Source organism: Coregonus lavaretus (genome assembly GCF_964263955.1).
Source record: "Coregonus lavaretus genome assembly, chromosome: 14".
Lineage (NCBI taxonomy): Eukaryota > Metazoa > Chordata > Actinopteri > Salmoniformes > Salmonidae > Coregonus > Coregonus lavaretus.
The window spans coordinates 29,587,530-29,608,609 of NC_140001.1; the positions used below are offsets into that span (position 1 = coordinate 29,587,530).

At 41.4% G+C, this 21,080-nt stretch overlaps 1 protein-coding gene across 1 annotated transcript; it reads right to left on the reverse strand.

Annotated features, from left to right (window-relative positions):
• Nucleotides 1-3,952: 3,952 nt before the first annotated feature.
• Nucleotides 3,953-14,186, reverse strand: LOC311140954 (synaptic vesicle 2-related protein-like; the record flags this gene model as incomplete). The annotated part of the gene is made up of 16 exons (XM_084176213.1): nucleotides 3,953-4,168; nucleotides 4,328-4,417; nucleotides 4,914-4,995; nucleotides 5,154-5,265; nucleotides 5,433-5,537; nucleotides 5,807-5,883; nucleotides 6,126-6,199; nucleotides 6,321-6,449; nucleotides 7,064-7,189; nucleotides 7,535-7,598; nucleotides 7,789-7,913; nucleotides 11,132-11,203; nucleotides 11,560-11,658; nucleotides 11,829-11,914; nucleotides 12,196-12,356; nucleotides 14,152-14,186. The coding sequence occupies 16 exons, from the start codon at nucleotides 14,184-14,186 to the stop codon at nucleotides 3,953-3,955; spliced, it is 1,653 nt and encodes a 550-aa protein (XP_084032339.1).
• Between the last annotated feature and the right edge of the window lie 6,894 nt (nucleotides 14,187-21,080).

Consider the following 21,080-nt stretch of genomic DNA (forward strand, 5'->3'; position numbering starts at 1 on the left):
AACGATGGTTATTATGGCCAAACAGTTCTATTTTTGTTTCATCAGACCAGAGGACATTTCTCCAAAAAGTACGATCTTTGTCCCCATGTGCAGTTGCAAACCGTAGTCTGGCTTTTTTATGGCGGTTTTGGAGCAGTGGCGTCTTCCTTGCTGAGCAGCCTTTCAGGTTATGTCAATATATGACTAATTTTACTGTGGATATATATACTTTTGTACCTGTTTCCTCCAGCATCTTTACAAGGTCCTTTGCGGTTGTTCTGGGATTAATTTGCACTTTTCGCACCAAAGTACGTTCATCTCTAGGAGACAGAACGCGTCTCCTTCCTGAGCGGTATTACATTTACATTTTAGTCATTTAGCAGACGCTCTTATCCAGAGCGACTTACAGGAGCATTTAGGGTTAAGTGCCTTGCTTAAGGGCACATCGACAGATTTTTCACCTAGTCGGCTCGGGATTAGAACCAGCGACCTTTCGGTTACTGGCACAACGCTCTTACCCACTAAGCTACCTGCCGCCCCGGTATGACGGCTGCGTGGTTCCATGGTGTTTATACTTGCATACTATTGTTTATACAGATGAACGTGGTACCTTCAGGCGTTTGGAAATTGCTCCCAAGGATGAACCAGACTTGTGGAGGTCTACAATTTTTTCTGAGGTCTTGGCTGGTTTCTTTTGATTTTCCCATGATGTCAGGCAAAGAGGCACTGAGTTTGAAGGTAGGCCTTGAAATACATCCACAGGTACACCTCCAATTGACTCAAATGATGTCAATTAGCCTTTCTGGAATTTTCCAAGCTGTTTAAAGGCACAGTCAACTTAGTGTATGTAAACTTCTGACCCATTGGAATTGTGATACAGTGAATTATAAGTGAAATAATCTGTCTGTAAACAATTGTTGGAAAAATTACTTGTGTCATGCACAAGTAGATGTCCTAACCGACTTGCCAAAACTATAGTTTGTTAACAAGAAATGTGTGAAGTGGTTGAAAAACGAGTTTTAATGACTCCAACCTAAGTGTATGTAAACTTCCAACTTCAACTGTAGATATATAGATAAGATATACATATTGAACCAATAAAATGTTTTCCAAAAATGTAATGAACAAATCTCACAAATAGGACTGCAATATCAAACTAAAATGTTATTAGTAATCATATTAACATAAAATAATACACCATCGTGAGTTCTAAAACTTACGAGGTTTGAAAATGAATAAATAAATAAATACCACCACAATCCAACATTCTTTATCTTTCTTTGAAACATAATTTATTATTGTATCATACACATTTACATCCAGTGATAAGAATCTGTGCACAGAAACTTAATGCAGCACTAAATCGCAAAGGCAGGCATGTAGGAGACAGCTTGCTGGATAAGCGCAAGGTTCTTTACCATTTTTAACAACACCTTGTTTCACGTGTTATTTTTACAAGGGGACAAAGACCATCCCCACACCAACAAACAAAAACAACAACAACCAACCCAGGTTTTGGTACATTATATACCGTTTATAAAAGCTGTCATGGGGTGTACCCTGAAAAACCATGTGATTGTTTTCTTTGAATGATTTCACCCATGTAGAGTAATTACTACTGTACCAGACTGACAACTTTGGGTGACTACGTTAAGAGGTTCAAGTATTCAAGTATAGTACAGTTCAAATATTTCAGTAACACAGTTTCATGGCATATACATAAAACCCTCAAAATGCATTTATGAACATTATAACACCTGGTATGAACTTTCATCAGTACCCATCTGCAATTTTCCTAATTTACATAAACTATAGTCATCATGAGAAATAACATTACGACCTTCTCAAGACAGACTAGAATATGAGTGCTAATGAATGCTTATGCCAGCTGCACAGAGAGACTTTACATAATTATTTTGATTGCCTCATTTACACTGAACAAAAATATAAACGCAACATGCAACGATTTCAAAGGTTTTACTGAGTTACAATTCATATAAGGAAATCAGTCAATTGAAATAAATTCATTAGGCCCTAATCTATGGATTTCACATGACTGGGAATACAGATATGTATTTGTTGGTCACAGTTACCTTAAAAACAAAGTAGGGGCGTGGATCAGAAAACCAGTCAGTATCTGGTGTGACCAACATTTGCCTCATGCAGTGTGACATATTTCCTTCGCATAGAGTTGATTAGGCTGTTGATTGTGGCCTGTGGAATGTTGTCCCACTGCTCTTCAATGGCTGTGCGAAGTTGCTGGATATTGACGGGAACTGGAACATGCTGTCGTACATGTCGATCCAGAGCATCCCAAACATGCTAAATGGGTGACATATCTGGTGAGTATGCAGGCCATGGAATAACTGGGACATTTTAAGCTTCCAGGAATTGTGTACAGATCCTTGCGACATGGGGCCATGCATTATCATGCCGAAACATGAGGTGATGGCGGCGGATGAATGGCACGACAATGGGCCTCAGGATCTCGTCACGCTATCTCTGTGCATTCAAATTGCCATTGATAAAATGCAATTGTGTTCAATGTCCGTAGCTTATGCCTGCCCATACTATAACCCCACCGCCACCATGGGGCACTCTGTTCACAATGTTGATATCAGCAAACCGCTCGCCCACACAACGCCATACACGCTGTCTGCCATCAGCCCGGTACAGTTGAAACCAGGATTCATCTGTGAAGAGCACACTTATCTAGCGTGCCAGTGGCCATCGAAGGTGAACATTTGCCCACTGAAGTCGGTTACGATGCCAAACTGCAGTCAGGTCAAGTCCCTGGTAAGGACGACGAGCACGCAGATGAGCTTCCCCGAGACACCTCTGGTGGACATTCTTGCAGTCAGCATGCCAATTGCACGCTCCCTCAAAACTTGAGACATCTGTGGCATTGTGTTGTGTGACAAAACTGCACATTTTAGAGAGGCCTTTTATTGTCTCCAGCACAAGGTGCACCTGTGTAATGATCATGTGGTTTAATCAGCTTCTTGATATGCCACACCTGTCAGGTGGATGGATTATCTTGGCAAAGGAGAAATGCTCACTAACAGGGATGTAAACAAATTTGTGCACAACAGTTGAGAGAAATAAGCTTTTTGTGCGTATGGAACATTTCTGGGATCTTTTATTTCAGCTCATGAAACATGGGACCAACCCTTTACATGTTGCGTTTATATTTTTGTTCAGTATATAAGTGTCTAAACTGAAGTGTAACTGAGATTTGTGACCCCACACCTCTATGAAGAACATAATGTCTGTTGACAGCATGGTGATTACAGTGGCGGATGGTTAACGTGGTGATAGGAATCTGCAGACAACCCCAGATGTACAGATTTGATTATGTTGAGTGGGTAATTATTGTATCATTAGATAGCAATCATTGTTTTCATTATAGCTTTGCAAAAGATAATGGACTTTTTGGGGCCCTTGCAATCACATCTCTATCAAACGTCCTCAATGTGTCCCTTATCCAAAACTGAGTAGTAGGACCTGAGTAGGACCATTGTTTTAAGGCTCTCTTAATAGAAACACTGCAAAAAAGCAATGTCCTCTATCACTGTCTTTCTCTATCACTCTCACTGTTACTATCAATCTCGCTGTTCTTCTCCCTCACAATATGAAATTCTAATAGTGAGATATAATTATGTTTCTCTCCCTGCTACCACTCAGTGTATACTCTGAATAATCGATTGAGCTCTGTCTCACTCAGAGTGTGTTTGTCCTACATTGGCAAAAGTCATGACAGCGGTAGTGGTTGAAAATTAAAATCAAAGAGAAATGTTTTTGAATAACATTTTGCTTGCAGGCTCTCTCTCAAGCCACTGTGGTGCCTATATACAAACCAGTTATGACACATTTGAGTTGAGAATGGACAAGGGCTGTTTGCCTAGCTTCCCTCTCCTTCATTGACTCTCTCTTCCACTCCAGCATCCCTCCTCCACCACCCCCTTGCCTGTGCTCAGTCCTCCTGGGACCCAGAGTCGGAGTGTGGGATGCCCCCAGAGCTGTTGGCAGGGGCCCGGCCCATCATCTCCTGGCCCCACTCGCGGTGGCTGGACTCCTGGAGGCCCCGGCCAGTGGTTTCAATGGGCAGAGCACAGGAGGCGATGGCAGCCAGCAGGCAGCAGATGCTGTACACTGACAGAGTCAGGTACAAAGAAGACTCCAACATCACCTGCAGGACAGTGGGACAGGGGGGAGGAATGAAAACAGTATCACCAGCCTGGGTAGGATAATTATCTCTGTGATGGCGTGAATGTCTTTCAGTACACATTATGTACAAAGGAAATATTCTTTATATATTGGTTGTGTTAAACTTTTTTATCCATTTTACCTGTGCAACAAAGGGTGTGATGAGGGCTCCCACTCTGGCCATTCCACTACTAGTGCCCAGACCTAATGCTCTGGTTGCTGTTGGATATACCTGAGGAGTCAGGAGAACACCATGGGAATACATCATTTATTAACATTCAGGACAGACACTTCATGTCGTTTACGCAAAAGGGACTGTCCATGTTACGCATAATTTTTATTTACAGTTTCATTTACTTTGTACCATATTGACACTGTAATACTTATTAAAAACCAATGGGGAAGAAGAGTATGAACCAAATAACTATCCCTTTGTTTAGTCACAAATCTATCAAAGAAATAAAACTGAAAAGAAACCGAACGTCTGCGATTTAGTATAATCTTTAAGCCATAAATTACTTCAGTACATAGTTATACAATAACAGAGGAAGAGGCAGAACTACAGAGTGTTTGATCTGGTTCGATATGAAAGAAGTCTTTTACCACATCCATCTACCTGTGATCAAGGCAGAGTAACTTCAGCTTTGTTTTTAGAGTAAGTGCTGGCATTCTATTGAGTCGATAATGTAGCCATGGGGTACATGGGGTTCCATGGCCTATGACCTCACCTCAGGGGTGTAGACATAAGCAGCCTGGAAACCTCCTGCGATGAAGGCCCTGGCGATGAATATCAATACTGTCAGCCAGGTCCTGAAGCACAGACAACAACAACAATGTTAATAACAACAACAACAACACTGTTATTGTGTTGTCAGTTGTGGATCCACCACAGTGTGATGTTTGTCATAGAGTAGTGCATTACGAATCCTAAAAGTAATACTTTGTAATTTTGTAATGGATGGTCTTACCTCCCTACACAAGCGTAGAGTGGCACAAGGCAGAGAGAGAAGACAAAGAAGCACAGTGCCATAGTCTTCCTCCGTCCCAGCCGATCGATGGCCCACAGAGTCACCAGCAGACCTGCCCAACATTAATACATCAACCAATCTATTCAGATATTCTACTAGTCTGTCTAATCAATCAGAACAATTTACAATCTACTTTATTTCACAGTACCCTGCAATACAGCAACTGTGTTTAGCAATATTATGACTATTAGTTGAAAGCAGTAGGTCAAAGAAGTATACCTGGGAATTCAGACAGGGTGGTCCACAGCAGATCCTTGTAGTCGTCTGAGGTCAGGTATTTACACTCCAGGCTACACCGGGGCTCCCTCTTACTACCTTTTGACTCTAGAGGGAGACATAACACAAGAAACACGTGATGCACACTTACCAGTGCTCACTGCAGCCCTCCAAAATCACAAGGTCCTGAAATGGCCTTGAGACTTAAAGGCTAATGTAACCTGAGGTCAATTGGAGTTATTCTTGGTTAAAGCATTACACAAATATCAATTTTTTGTTTTTAAAAGATGGTTTGGGCTCAGCAGGTTAATGCTGTCCTTAAGAGTGTTTGCGTGAGTGTTACTGATGATGTCAGAGGAAAAGGAGCAGTAACTCACCCCCACAGGCGCCCCCCTCCTGGAAGAGCTCAGTGGTGAGTAGGACCAGGCCATAGTAGGCGAATGCATTAGAGAACCTGAGACAGATAAAACACAGTCCTCAGTCAATCTAAGGATTCCAATAAGGAAAACTGGGTTAATTAAAGATGCAACTCTTATGAAGATGTTCAATCAAAGTATGTAACAGAGCAGTACTGGTTAAGTTTTAGAGATGTAAGAGTTGAATTAGTCATCAGTGATCAACTTATTTTTTATTACCTGTATCTAGAAATGAGGAAATGTAAAGTTTTTCTTTGTTAAAAGGGTTTAAGTTATTTACCAAATAAACCACAGCAGAATTGTGGTCCAGCGAAAATGCGGTGAGAAAAGATCCTGGATCTTCCCACGGTCCTCCTAATTGACAAACAGTCAAGAAACACGACATGACAGATAAACAACTGAAACAAGGCAAACTATGGCTTTTTAGTATGCCCTGTACGTATTCCATACAATATCTGTATGTGCTGGGCTGTACCTGTCTGGCAGCAATTAGTTTTCCCAGGGGCATGGGGACTCCGTTCTCCTTGGCGATTCGCTTCAGGGTAGTCAGAGCTTTCTCCTGGTTCCCTGTCAACACGTCATAGCGCGCACTCTCTGGCAGCCACTGTTTCCAAAACCAAAGGGTCAGTCGTTTAATAGTGTACCATTTTATTCTAGTGAATTGGTAGTAGCTGTTACTTTCATATTAGTGGTGGAATTTCATACTTGAGTAAAAGTAAAGATACCTTAGTAGAAAATGACTCAAGTAAAAGTGAAAGTAACCCAGTAAAATACTACTTGAGTAAAAGTAAAAGTAGTTGGTTTTAAATATATGTCATTGCAAAAATATACTTAAAATTATAAATTGTATAAATAAATTCATATTAAGCAAACCAGACAGCACAATGTTCATGTTTTTTTCATTTACATGTAGCCAGGGGTACACTCCAACACTCGGACATAATTTACAAACGAAGCATGTGTGAGTCCGCCAGATCAAAGGCAGTAGGATGACCAGGGATGTTCTCTTGATAAGTACGTGAATTGGACCATTTTCCAGTCCTGCTAAGCATTCAAAATATAACGAGTACTTTTGGGTTTGTACTTCTTTAAGAATGTAGCGAAGTAAAAGTAAAAGTTGTCAGAAATAGTAAAGTAAAGTACAGATACCCAAAAAAACTACTTAAGTAGTACGTTAAAGTATTTTTACTTAAGTACTTTACACCACTGCATACTCACAAAAGAGAGGATAGCGAAGATGAAGAGTGGAACGGTGGAGAGGCCGAGCAGCCATCGCCAGCCCAAAGTGGGCATCACCAGGATGGCCAGCAGCACCTCAAACACAGTGCCCAGTGCCCAGAATATCTGCAGGGGCACAGCAATAGGTACAGGAGATGGTTGGCATGATGAGTTCCCTGGCACATTGAAGCAGCTTAATTGATCCAGGTCAGAGTGGAGATCTATCCTGCTCCTGAGGGGCCACAAACCTGGCATCAAGAGGATCACTCACAAACAAGTGGATCAATTTGCACCGCATAGACCTGCTAATGTCTCAAATCAATGACGGACTTGACAGAGTTAAAAGTGGACCTCACAAGACAACTGCAAAGTTGGACTGAGAGATAGAAGTGCAGGAGAGAGGAGTTGAGTTGGACAGGCCACAGACTAGGGTGTAACTCTTGTTAAGTGATAGTAAAGGGTAAGCCATACCTCTATCAGCAAGATGCAGGTGGCTCTGGACCTCATGGGGAGAAACTCTGCATACAGTGTCACCCTGAAGGGAGAAGTACATGTCACTATTATTCTACTTCTATGAACTATTATTGTGTGTCATTAATATAAAGTCAAATATGTAGCCTACTTATAACTGGGTAGATTACATAACCCAATCCTTTACTATGACCTACTACAGTATACTGTAGCTATTGTTATAATGCCAACAGGAAGGGAGAAGGTATACATACGACTGTGGGGCTCCTCCGATGCCGAAGCCCACCAGGGCGCGGAGGAAGAGGATCCAGCCGTAGACGGGGGCAAAGGCGCTCAGTACACCGTAGAACATGGTCCACGCCACACTCATCTTTAGACCCTGTGTACACACACACACCCACATCCACAACCGTGAGCTCTGACACTGACAGCAAAATACCCTAACTATCTCTACCACACATCACATGTTCTGGATCTCCCCATTCCCCATCTCTTCCCAAGACGTTGATATAAAACTGATGTCTCATGAAAGCCTGTCAAAGCACATAACTGTGTCGTTCCACGAAATGACTGTCTTTTGCATCCCTTTGAGATTTTAAGCAGAAATTGTGCACCAATATTGAATTTTAAAAGCCTATATTAAATGAAGCGTCCTTTAATTTAGACCACATGGAGAATTCAATCAATCTGATTTTTTATTTAAATAAAGACTTGCTGAAGTCCCAAAATTCAGTATTTCCCCCTGTGCACCCTCTGTGACTTCTAGGAAGATTTTAATCCACGTAGCCACAACATTTCTCCAAGTTCTCACCATCATTGTAAAGTCCTAGTTATTTTGTTGCTCTGACAAAGTCATTTCTGAAGATTATTATTTATTTCATGTGATTAGTGATTCATTTAAGTCTGTCCCTCATTTTAAGGTCAACCCTGTTATGTGAACAGAACTCTCGTTTTAATATGGTGAAACTATTCCTTTTTCATATTTTTTCAAAAGAAACATTGAACATCTAATAGCCAAATCATGTGTAAAAGCAGGTGAGCTGGATCTACTCTTTTTGGCCATTTGCTAGTGTTTTGTGGTGGAAAACTGAGCGGGTCGAGCAGAACATGTCAACCCTGTTACGCATAGATAGACAGGTTTGTCATTTTGTTTGATTTTTTTTTTTTTTTGTGACGCTTGCATTGAATTGCCACTCCCTGTTCCACACAACAAGCTTCCATTCCACCTGTCACAAGGGGATTTATGGCTGATTTAAGATTAAATCGTCAACCCTGTTACGGTCAACCATGTTACTTTATTTGGAACTTAATAGGCACTTCTATCCCTATGCCATAAGACTGCTAAATAGCTAACTAAATAGCTAACAAAATGGCTACACGGACTATCTGAGTTGACCTTTGTATTTTATTCTTATTTTTACACTGTCTCTATGCACACTCAGAGGGCCCTACACACTTACGCACACCGATACTCCAACACAAATAAAAACACTCACTCCATGATTTGCTCACACATAATATGCACATATTATACTGACTCTACACATACAATCATCATATACACTGCTGCTACTCTGTTTATTATATATCCTGATACCTAGTCACCTTACCCCTATACATATCTACCTCTATCGATCCAGTATCCCTGCACATTGTAAATATGGCACTGGAACTGACCCTGTATATAGTATGCTTACTTACAGTGCATTTGGAAAGTATTCAGACCCCTTAACTTTTTCCACATTTTGTTACGTTACAGCCTTATTCTAAAATGGATTATATTAACTTTTCCCCTCATCAATCTACACACAATACCCCATAATGACAAAGTGAAAACAGTCTTTTAGACATTTATGCACATTTATAGAAAAAAATACAAAAAAAGAAAGTATTCAGACCCTTTGCTATGAGACTCGAAATTGAGCTCAGGTGCATCCTGTTTCCATTGATCATCCTTGAGATGTTTCTAAAACTTGATTGGAGTCCACCTGTGGTAAATTCAATTGATTGGACATGATTTGAAGGTGCATGTCAGAGCAAAAACCAAGCCATGAGGTCGAAGGAATTGTCTGTAGAGCTCCGAGACAGGATTGTGTCGAGGCACAAATCTGGGGAAGGGTACCAAAAAATGTCTGCAGCGTTGAAGATTCCCAAGAACACAGTGGCCTCCATCATTCTTAAATGGAAGAAGTTTGGAACCACCAAGACTCTTCCTAGAGCTGGCCACCCAGCCAAACTGAGCAATCGGGGGAGAAGGGCCTTGGTCAGGAAGGTGACCAAGAACCTGATGGTTACTCTGACAGAGCTCCAGAGTTCTGAGAGACAACCATCTTCGCAGCACTCCACCAATCAGGCCTTTATGGTAGAGTGGCCAGACGAAAGCCACTCCTCAGTAAAAGGCACATGACAGCCCGCTTGGACTTTGCCAAAATGCACCTAAAGGACTCTCAGACCATGAGAAACAAGATTCTCTTGTCTGATAAAACTCTTTGGCCAAGCATCACGTCTGGAGGAAACCTGGCACCATTCCTACAGTGAAGCATGGTGGGGGCAGCATCATGCTGTGGGGATGTTTTGCAGCGGCAGGGACTGGGAGACTAGTCAGGATCGAGGGAAAGATGAACGGAGCAAAGTACAGAGAGATCCTTTATGAAAACCTGCTCCAAAGCGCTCAGGACCTCAGACTGGGGCGAAGGTTCACCTTTCAACAGGACAACGACCCTAAGCACACAGCCAAGACAACGCAGGAGTTGCTTCGGGACAAGTCTCTGAATGTCCTTGAACCTGATCGAACATCTCTGGAGAGACCTGAAAATAGCTGTGCTGCGACGCTCCCCATCCAACCTAACAGAGCTTGAGAGGATCTGCAGAGAAGAATGGGAGAAACTTGCCAAATACAGGTGTGCCAAGCTTGTAGCGTCATATCCAAGAAGACTTGAGGCTGTAATCGCTGCCAAAGGTGCTTTAACAAAGTACTGAGTAAAGGGTCTTAATACTTATGTAAATGTGATATTTCCGGGGTTATTTTTTTATACATTTGCAAAAAATTATAAAAACCTGTTTTTGCTTCGTCATTATGCGGTATTGTGTGTAGATTGATGAGGGGGAAAAAACGATTTAATCAATTTTAGAATAAGGCTGTAACGTAACAAAATTTGGAAAAAGTCAAGGGATCTGAATACTTTCCAAATGCATTCTATTTTATCGTGTTCTTCTTATTTCTTATTTTTATATCTTGTGTGTTTTTGTTGTACCTTGTTATTTTTTGTATTACACTGTTATTGAATACTGCATTGTTTGGGTTAGAGTTAGCAAAAAAGGCATTTCACTGTACTTGTGCATGTGACATTAAAACTTGAAACTTACTATAGTTCTTTTTTTATTTAACCACTTGAGATGGGTGCTTTTTATGACAGAATGTTAAAATTAGGTGAAATCAAATGTTTTTTTGGGACTAAGTTACACTTCTAAAAAGGCACCGAATTGGTGGAATGACCCAACTGCTGTGAAATGCCAGTTAGAAATCGATATAGCTGTGTCTGTCCTGTTGTGAAAGTTTCTAACCTCTCCCATAATAAACCCAGTCGTTGAACTCACTGTTTTTCTGCCATACTTATCGGATATGTTCCCCCAAATGGAAGAGCTGATCATCATTCCAATGAACACCGCCTGGAGTTGAAGAAACAGAGGAAATGGATATCACTATATGTAGAGGCCTTGTTAGTAATGAAAAGTGACAAGTGACACTGTAAGACTGCATTAACATCAACAGCTACTGCTATTACACTCATCACTACTAGTCCATACAATCATCACCAACTTCTCAACAACTCACTGCTATTATTGATTCATGTACTGCATTGTTGAGGGAGCTAGCACATAAGCATTTCACTGCACCTTTAATACCTGTTGTAAACTGTGTATGTGACGAAAACATTTCATTAGATTTTAACTACCGTTAGCCCACCAATCCAGTTATCATTTAGTATTACTGGTAATCAATGTAAGAATAAGTCCGGCATTACCGAGGTGAGTAGCGCCACCCACAGGCTTGGAAGCCTCCATTCACAGTGCAGCTGTGGTGCCAGTATGCTTAGAATCATCATCTCCATAGCATCAGCCATCTGAACAAACAAGGCCATAAGGACCGTTGGGAAAGGAAACAATGAAGACACAGTGAATTGTGCTCATATACATTATATCCACATGTACAGGTTTGAAATAGAGCACATACACAACATGTTATGAAACTGTTACGTTTTTCTCTCGGACTGCCTTAAGCGTGGCTGCTCACCCAGGACAGACCAGTGAGGATGGAGAGTTTCCACTGGAACTTCCCAAAACCAATGGCCTCCACAGCATCCTCCACCATGAAAGTGTCTGGGGAGAATATGAGGTGTAACCAATTAACAATAAATTCTATACCAACTCAAGTAGGAAATCAAATAACAAGTATGGATTGCAAGTTACTATCATAAATGTGTACACAATGAGTAACAGTAGTCAATCTCATTAAAGAGAAAAGCCATTATAAGAGCCCAGTGGTCCCCAGGGGGGGTAAGTGGAAGGAGAGAGGGGGAAGGCGGTTCCATGCATATGGGAGTTAATATGAGTTTGGATGGTAATGTCAGAGTGGTGGCTAAGGAGGGACCCAGTCATACCATCAGTTGGATTGGCAAACTCCCGGGGTACTAGTGCGCCATCCTGAAGTACCACAGACTCCATGTAAGCCTGCCTCCCATCGATCTGGACCTCCTGCTCTCTCTCCCCTCCGTCATCCTCAGAGCGTGTGCTCTCACCCGTGCGACGGAACTTGACCACGCTGCAATAGAGAAAACCAGGAAGATCATCTTGGATCAGTTTGACAGCCTACTGTAAAGAAGAAGTTTGTGCCAACACAGCTGAATGAAGCTGAGAATGAGAGGCTGTTGCCTAGGTGATATGAGATGTTCCTGTCAGGCAAACAGAGGGAGGTTATGCACTGCTGTTCACAACTGACAAACTTGTGTGACACCTAATCATTGTGTGTAGACAACAAATAGATTTGATATGGAATGGAGGAAAAATAGTAATTCTCAAATTGAGACAATACCTAAAACACCCGTATGTTATCTGTACATGGAGCTTATAAACTCCACATTTTGTAAGATAACAGATTGCTGATAGAGGGTGGAACACTGTAAAAGGAACTTGGAGGCAGCCCAGTGATGTCTTAATCACTCTAATTACTACACAGATTTGCCAAGGGCAGAAGAAATGCAGCTGATCGCCCAGTGAGGAGCCTAGAAATCAACATGCCTTGTTTACTGTGGTTCAGTTTCTTTCAGTTCTGTACAGAACAATCCCACATGTATCCCATATAGACTTGGAGAAGGTCATTGCACAATGGACAGATTCTGTAAACCTTTGTGTTGGTGGCTTTACACTTTCTGCAAGAAAGTTGCAATGTGGCCTAATTGCCTCAACCATCATCTCCTCACAAGTAATAGCATAAGATCTATGTATCCTGTTCGGAAATATTATTTTGGGGTTCACACTGGGGAGAAAGACAGTTTGCTGCCACGGTCACATTGCACAATTTCAGTTCTCTGTTTTTTATGTAGTAACTGAGCCTAATGCCAAGTCACTGCTTTACTAGCATAGGAACAATTGTAAAGAGAATGTTATGCCTTTTTATTATTACACATAAAAAAGGAGAGTCTCAATAGGAACATAGTTGGAAGTTGATGGTGATAGCCAGGAGTGGATAACTCTGGTCGACCAGCTTCAGTGAAAAGTGTGTCTATCTTTCTGCCAATAAACAGAACTGAACGCAATAGATACAATTGTAGTATGGATATTCTAAAACCATTCTAAATCATGGTCATATTTGTTGCTACTAAATAATGTGTAACGCAATAGATACAATTGTAGTATGGATATTCTAAAACCATTCTAAATCACGGTCATATTTGTTGCTACTAATAATGAGTAATAGGCTGCCATACACATCTGTTACCTACAGTATACCTACAGTAATTGTTAGGCTAAATGTGTGGCCATTGCGAGCAAAAATATTAGGGATAAAATGAAAATAGGCTATGTTGTGTAACATGTTAGATGTTAACCAACCCATTCTAACAAACTGGTGCAACTTATGCATGATCAAAATAAAGGCATGACGAATGATGTTGGCACAGTAGTAGCTTCATATACAGCAGGCAATGATGTGAATGAACCCCCTGTGAAATATACACACTGTCACTACCAGTAAAAAGACCTTGAGATAAAAGGAAACAATTTATACAAATACTAGCCGACATTGTTGTAGCACCCATATGAGCAGTTGGGTCAGGATTACTGTTTACCGGTCATTGATGCTTTGCATTCAAACAAAACGCATGGCAAGTTCCTCGACATGCCACACTGTATTTGCGTAGAGTACTCTTGACTAGCTCAAAAGAGGAATACAATGTTGCACATATTGTTATGTCAAGAGATCATTGTCACCCAACAGCTGCAATTCAAACGATCACGAAAATGTGTGCAAAAGAAAGGCTGTGCGCGAAGGGTCGGTTTAGCAAAATGTCCCAGTTACGATCAAATTAGAAATTAAGAAGTTTTTTTTAAATACTCACGGGACTTGTCTTAACTGGAACAAATCATCGTCCATTTTGGTGGTGTTTATTGGGTTCCACAGTGAATTGTCTCATTGCCGTTACATTGTTATCATAGCGAGCCGAGATTTCAGCACCACGGGCTTGCGGACAGCCACCCGTTCTCGTTCTCAGCGGAGAGCCAATGAGGGACGGGATATTCAGAATTATGTATATCATTGGATATTGACAATTTGAGCTTCCTGTGTCGTGTCACAGCAGCGTGCCAGACAGAAAGTACTGTGCAGTGAAGGCAGCAGGGTCACTCGTGCGGGCCGGGGCAATGACGCTAACCCTAAACCCTGGCCAATAAGAGCCTTTAAGCCACCCTCCTTTCGGGGCTTTGATTAATAATGGGAGTGAATCAGGGAATAACAATAGGCCTACCCACATTAAAATAGCCAACTTGTCAACAATGCTACAATGTGCGGAATAAGGATGCAGCCAGCACCAATTCAAGCCTGGGATGTGGGATGACATTTCATATGTAAGTATTGAAATTATTAGGCTAGAACATTTACTTCTTGGTCCATTTTGAGAGACAGACTGCTCCTGACAGCTTTTGGTACTGTGTAGATTGTGGTACTGTGTAACCATAGCAACGCATGTAAGCAAACGTCAGTGTATGCTTGCTAGTTTACAAAACGATAACCCATTGTTGATGTTATTAAGCATGGGTGAAGTGGTGTACAATTTAACTGCTGTTCTTATAGATGTTCTAATAGTAATTTCACAACTGTTGAACAAATATTGTGCATTGGCAATGAATGTAGTTAACCTTAGCTGCCAGCCTAGTAAATAGGGCGTTCAATCACTGCTGTACAATGTAACGTTAGAGAAAACGGGGCAATCAAGAAGAGGGTGCTACGAAATGAATGTCAAAACGTAGTTTTCTTTGCCCTTTGTCATTATAAATGACATATAATTCATAATTACATTGTTCTCTACAATATTAGAACCTTAATATACTTGTACTTGACAGTGTTGATGAAATAAGAACATTAATTTGCTGTGACCGTTGATATATATATATATATATTTTGTGACCGACCGTTGATAGTTTAGACTGCCCCGTTATCTATGGTTGTATCTCTTCACATGTTGGGCGTTGTGAGGTGGTCCCATTTGGAGGTGTTTCCGCTGGTTGGACCAATCTAAATGAACTTGATACCTTCGTCATTTTCACATCTAGATCTTTGGCTTTCATTGCCTATATTTGCGATCAATCTACGTTGACAGGAGCCATTTCTATGGCGATTGAAAGGGAAAGACTCAGAAATAGACAGTGGCGATTTTAGCATGTAAATCTTGGTGGGGCAAAGAAATAAATAAACGTTTAGATGCATGCCAGCAAAGCCACTACACAACACAACACTAAACAATACATTAATTGCACCATAACGGTGACAAACGGTGCCCACAAACTGTTAGGGCCCACATAAAGCTGTCCCAACAGCAGTCCCAACACCTTACCACTGCTACACCTGGCTATCAGTGGAGCAGTTCATTCAGCCTCACTTACTGCCTTAAAAAAAAACATGGCTAATATGGCTGACATGCTGAAACAAATATGGTTTCTACTGACAATTGAGATGTACAAACTATGGCATAAGGGGACGACGAGCGGATAAGAGGCAATTCGTAATTTTGATAAAGACATTAATGAGCGAGCTAGGACGGACATAGTCAATATAATTATTTGTTCAGCACTTTTGAAATGTACAGCGACAGAATTCAGAACATGGGCCGTTCTTACAGTATTTTCCCTGTACACCATGTCAGAACCGTAGGATAAATAAAGGGGGCATATAAGCAGACAATGAAAGTACTTACAATATTCGATGATGACGTTTCTCTAGAACAGGCTATAGGCTACATGTGCACCACCAAGTCAGAACAGTAGGCTAAGTTATGAGGGGAAAAGGGACCAAATTATTAGGGTGAGGCACATGGGCTACTAACAGCTTACTACACAACATACACTTAGTATTACTTTCTTAGCTACAGTATACATATCTCCCTGGCATATTACATCATTTATGCAGCAGCATACAATACATTTTTGGACTCACCTTGTTGTGCTGTATTTTGTATTTTGTATTTATTAAGGATCCACATTAGCTGCTGCCAAGGCAGCTATTCCAAACAGACAGCTTGGTACATTCAGCTCGTCGACACCTCTCACAAAAACAAGCAGTGATGAAGTCAGTCTCTCTTCCACTCTGAGTCAGGAGAGACTGACATGCATGTCATCAATGTTAGCTCCCCGTGTACTTTTAAGGGCCAGCCGTGCTGCCCTGTTCTGAGCCAACTGCAATTTTCCCAAGTCCCCCTTTGTGGCACCTGACCACACTACTGAACAGCAGTCTAGGTGCAACAAAACTAGGGCCTGTAGGACCTGCCTTGTTGATAGTGTTGTTAAAAAGGCAGAGCAGTGCTTAATTATGGACATACTTCTCCCCATCTTAGCTACTGTTGTATCAATATGCTTTGACCATGACAGTCTACAATCCAGGGTTACTCCAAGCAATTTAGTCACCTCAACTTGCTCAATTTCCACATTATTCATTACGAGATGTAGTTGAGGTTTAGGGTTTAGTGAATGATTTGACCCAAATACAATGCTTTTAGTTTTGGAAATATTCAGGGCTAACTTATTCCTTGCCACCCATTCTGAAACTAACTGCAGCTCTTTGTTAAGTGTTGCAGTTATTTCAGTTGCTGTAGTAGCTGACGTGTATAGTGTTGAGTCATCCGCATACATAGACACACTGGCTTTACTCAAAGCCAGTGGCATGTCGTTAGTAAAGATGGAAAAAAGCAAGGGGCCTAGACAGCTGCCCAGGGGAATTCCTGATTCTACCTGGATTATGTTTGAGTCTTCCATTAAAGAACACCCTCTGTGTTCTGTTAGACAAGTAACTATTTATCCACATTATAGCAGGGGGTGTAAAGCCATAACACATACGTTTTTCCAGCTGCAGACTATGATCAAAAATGTCAAAAGCCGCACTGAAGTCTAACAAAACAACCCCCACAATCTTTTTATCATCACTTTCTCTCAGCCAATCATCAGTCATTTGTGTAAGTGCTGTGCTTGTTGAATGTCCTTTTCTATAAGTATGCTGAAAGTTTGTTGTCAATTTGTTTACTGTAAAATAGCATTGTATCTGGTCAAACACCATTTTTCCCAATAGTTTACTAAGGGTTGGTAACAGGCTAATTGGTCGGCTATTTGAGCCAGTAAAGGGGGCTTTACTATTCTTAGGTAGCGGAATGATTTTTGCTTCCCTCCAAGCCTGGGGGCACACACATTCTAGTAGGCTTAAATTGAAAATATGGCAAATAGGAGTGGCAATATCGTCCACTATTATCCTCAGCAATTTTCCATCCAAGTTGTCAGACCCGGTGGCTAGTCGTTGTTAATAGACAACAATAATTTTTTCACCTCTTCCACACTCACTTTACGGAATTCAAAATTACAATGCTTGTCTTTCATAATTTGGTCAGATATACTTCGATGTGTAGTGTCAGCAATTGTTACTGGCATGTCATGCCTAAGTTTGCTAATCTTGCTAATTAAACAATTATTAAAGTAGTTGGCAATATCAGTTGGTTTTGTGATGAATGAGCCATCTGATTCAATGAATGATGGAGCTGAGTTTGCCTTTTTTCCCAAAATTTCATTTATGGTGCTCCAAAGCTTTTTACTATCATTCTTTTTGTCATTTATCCTTGTTTCAGAGTGTTGTTTCTTCTTCTTTTTATTCAGTTTTGTCACATGATTTTTCAATTTGCAATACGTTTGCCAATCGGTTGTGCAACCAGACTTATTTGCCATTCCTTTTGCCTCATCCCTCTCAACCATACAATTGTTCAATTCCTCGTCAATCCACGGGGATTTAACAGTTTTTACAGTTTTCTTAATGGGTGCATGCTTATTAGTAACTGGAATAAGCAATTTCATAAAAGTGTCAAGTGCAGTGTCTGTTTGCTCCTCATTACACACCACAGACCAACATATATTCTTTACATCAACAACATAGGAACCACTACAAAACTTATTGTATGACCTCTTATACACAATATTAGGCCCAGCCTTTGGAACTTTGGTTTTCCTAGATATGGCTACTATATTGTGATCACTACATCTAATGGATTTTGATACTGCTTTCAAACAAATATCTGCAGCATTAGTAAAGATATGATCAATACATGTTGATGATTTAATTCCTGTACTGTTTGTAACCACCCTGGTAGGTTGACTGATAACCTGAACCAGGTTGCAGGCACTGGTTACAGTTTGAAGCTTTCTCTTGAGGGGGCAGCCTGATGACAGCCAGTCAATATTTAAATCACCCAGAAAGTATACCTCTCTATTGATATCACATACATTATCTATAGCAGCTTCCCACCAGAATTGGCTTTAGGTGAGGCAGATGAACCTGTAGCCATATTACTTCAACAGTATTTAACATGAGATCCTCTCTAATCTTCACAGGAATGTGGTTCTGTATATAAACAGCAACACCTCCACCATTGGCATTTCTATATTTTCTGTAAATATTATAACCTTGTATTGCTACCACTGTATCATCAAAGGTATTATCTAAGTGAGTTTCAGAGATAGTCAGAATATGAATGTCATCTGTTACTAGCAAATTATTGATTTCATGAACCATGTTTCTTAAGCTACAAATGTTAACGTGGGCTATTTTGAGCACTTTTCTTCTGGGATGCTTACTTGTTTTTATTGCTTTACTGGGAAGCTTAGCAGCAGTAGATGTGCTCATGTTCTTTATGTTAGTGCACAGTGAGCTGCACACAGTGGACTGCCTCCTCGGGGACACCGGCTCAGTGCTAACAGTATAAATCTGGTTCTTAGGCACATGATTACTGCACACAATAGCTGTAGGATCAGCGGTGGCATTCAGGGCAGTTAGAGGGACATAAATTAGGTTACTTATATTGTGACTACCGATGCCCCTGATGTAATGTACATTTGCTGAAGCATTTTGACAACTCTGCGTCACAATGGTAGGGATTAGCTGAGCTGGGCTTGGGCCATTGCTAAGTCATTGTCTCAACGCAGCCTTATAATGCTGTGAAAGGATCCAGGAACCCAAAGCGATTTGGGTGGATCCCATCCTCCTTATAAAACGTGTTTTGTTTCCAAAAGGTATCAAAATTGTCAACAAATGTTACACCCATTGAGCTGCAATAATCATGTAGCCAGTTGTGAAGAGCAAGAATCCTGCTAAAGCGTTAAATGCCACGATTCAGAGAGGGCACAGGGCCAGATATGATGGGTGTTTTATTAGTGTCTAGCAGAGAGTCAATCAGCTCTTTAAAATCCAGTTTCAACTGTTCAGAGCTGCCCTTCATAATGTCATTAAAACCCACATGGACTACGAAAGAATCAATTTCCATGACCTGACATAGTACATTCGGGAGCAGCTTAGTAATGTATTTTACTCGAGATCCGGGCTAGGAGATTGTTTTTGCACCAGGAACGGTCACATTTCTTACCATGGAGGTGCCCAAAATCACGGCTGGCGAGAAGGACGTGGAAATTCACCCACTCCCACGCTTCACAGGATGCAGGCCTCCGACAGATGGAGAAGCCCCGCACGATCCAGAGCAGGGACGGAAGGTTGCCGAAGTCGACTTCCAAATCGTAATAGTAGGCACTGCGACCGCAGACAGGCCGCAGACAGGCTCCAGTACGGCGTAACTATTCGTTGTTTGTATCCGCTCCGGGCCTCTCATTGGGAGTGTAGACTGCTTTGCAGGAGGTCGTTGTCTTCGGCTTCCACGGCTTGTGACATGCGACCATTGTTGATTGCCTTGCTCCTCATGCTGTGCTCCTTCGACGGCGCTATCAGATGGTGGAGCTCCGGGAAACACCGGCCAGTCTGATAACGACAAACGACAAGGCGGCGATGTATCCAACAAGCGCGAACGCCGTCCAGCCACCGGCGTAGAAAATGTAAACATTCCACTCTGCGTTTTCCCCAGTTTCTTACGTAGGCTGGCGACCTGCGTGATCAAGGAAGCCACCTCAAGCCTATAATCCTCGGCAAGTAAACAATTGCCACATTGGAACTCAGAGTGATCAGGAAGGTGGTGCGGCGGTCCTTCGTGGACAAATTCTGTCATCAAACTTTGTCATCAAAGTCTGGCATTCTCTGGATTTATGGTGCTTTCAAGACAACTGGGAACTTTGAAAAAAACAAGGTCAATTCATGACGTCAGTGATCTTCAGGTCGGAGCTCTAGAAAGAGGCCTGAGTTCCCGATTTGGAATTCCAAGTTGGATGACCGTTCAAAACGTATTTTCCCAGTCATAGCTCATTTTTTTCCAGAGTTCCCAGTTATCTTGAACTCACTGAAGTCTGAGATGTCCCAGTTCCGAGTTTCCGGTTGTTTTGAACGAGGCAGAAGTCATGTTGGATCGACAGCATGGCCAATGTTGGATGATTATCCTTTTAAACTTGAAAAAGAGACCCTTAAACCCAGACTTGGACCACACACCCACTCCACTGAATAGCAGGCTAGTGATTGCTTTGCAAAGCTTGCAGTTAGCCACTGATTCCTTCCAAACCACTCATTGTTGAATTTGCGATTTCCAACTTATGTTTATGGCCGATGAGCAACGATACGTTTTATCTATAATTTCTCTTCATATGACAAGGATTTAAAATGATTTGCCAGTAGATTGTCGACTTGATTCATGATGATGACTGCTTGTTTAGCTTGCTAGCTAAGATTTTGAAAGTATGATGTTGACATGATAAGAATTTACGGACAATCTGACAACGCTCTGAATTTACGAACGCCCAGAGCACACTCTGGCACTCCAGATTGAATTTACGAACTCACCGAAGTCGTAAAATGTCCATCTAGTAATTT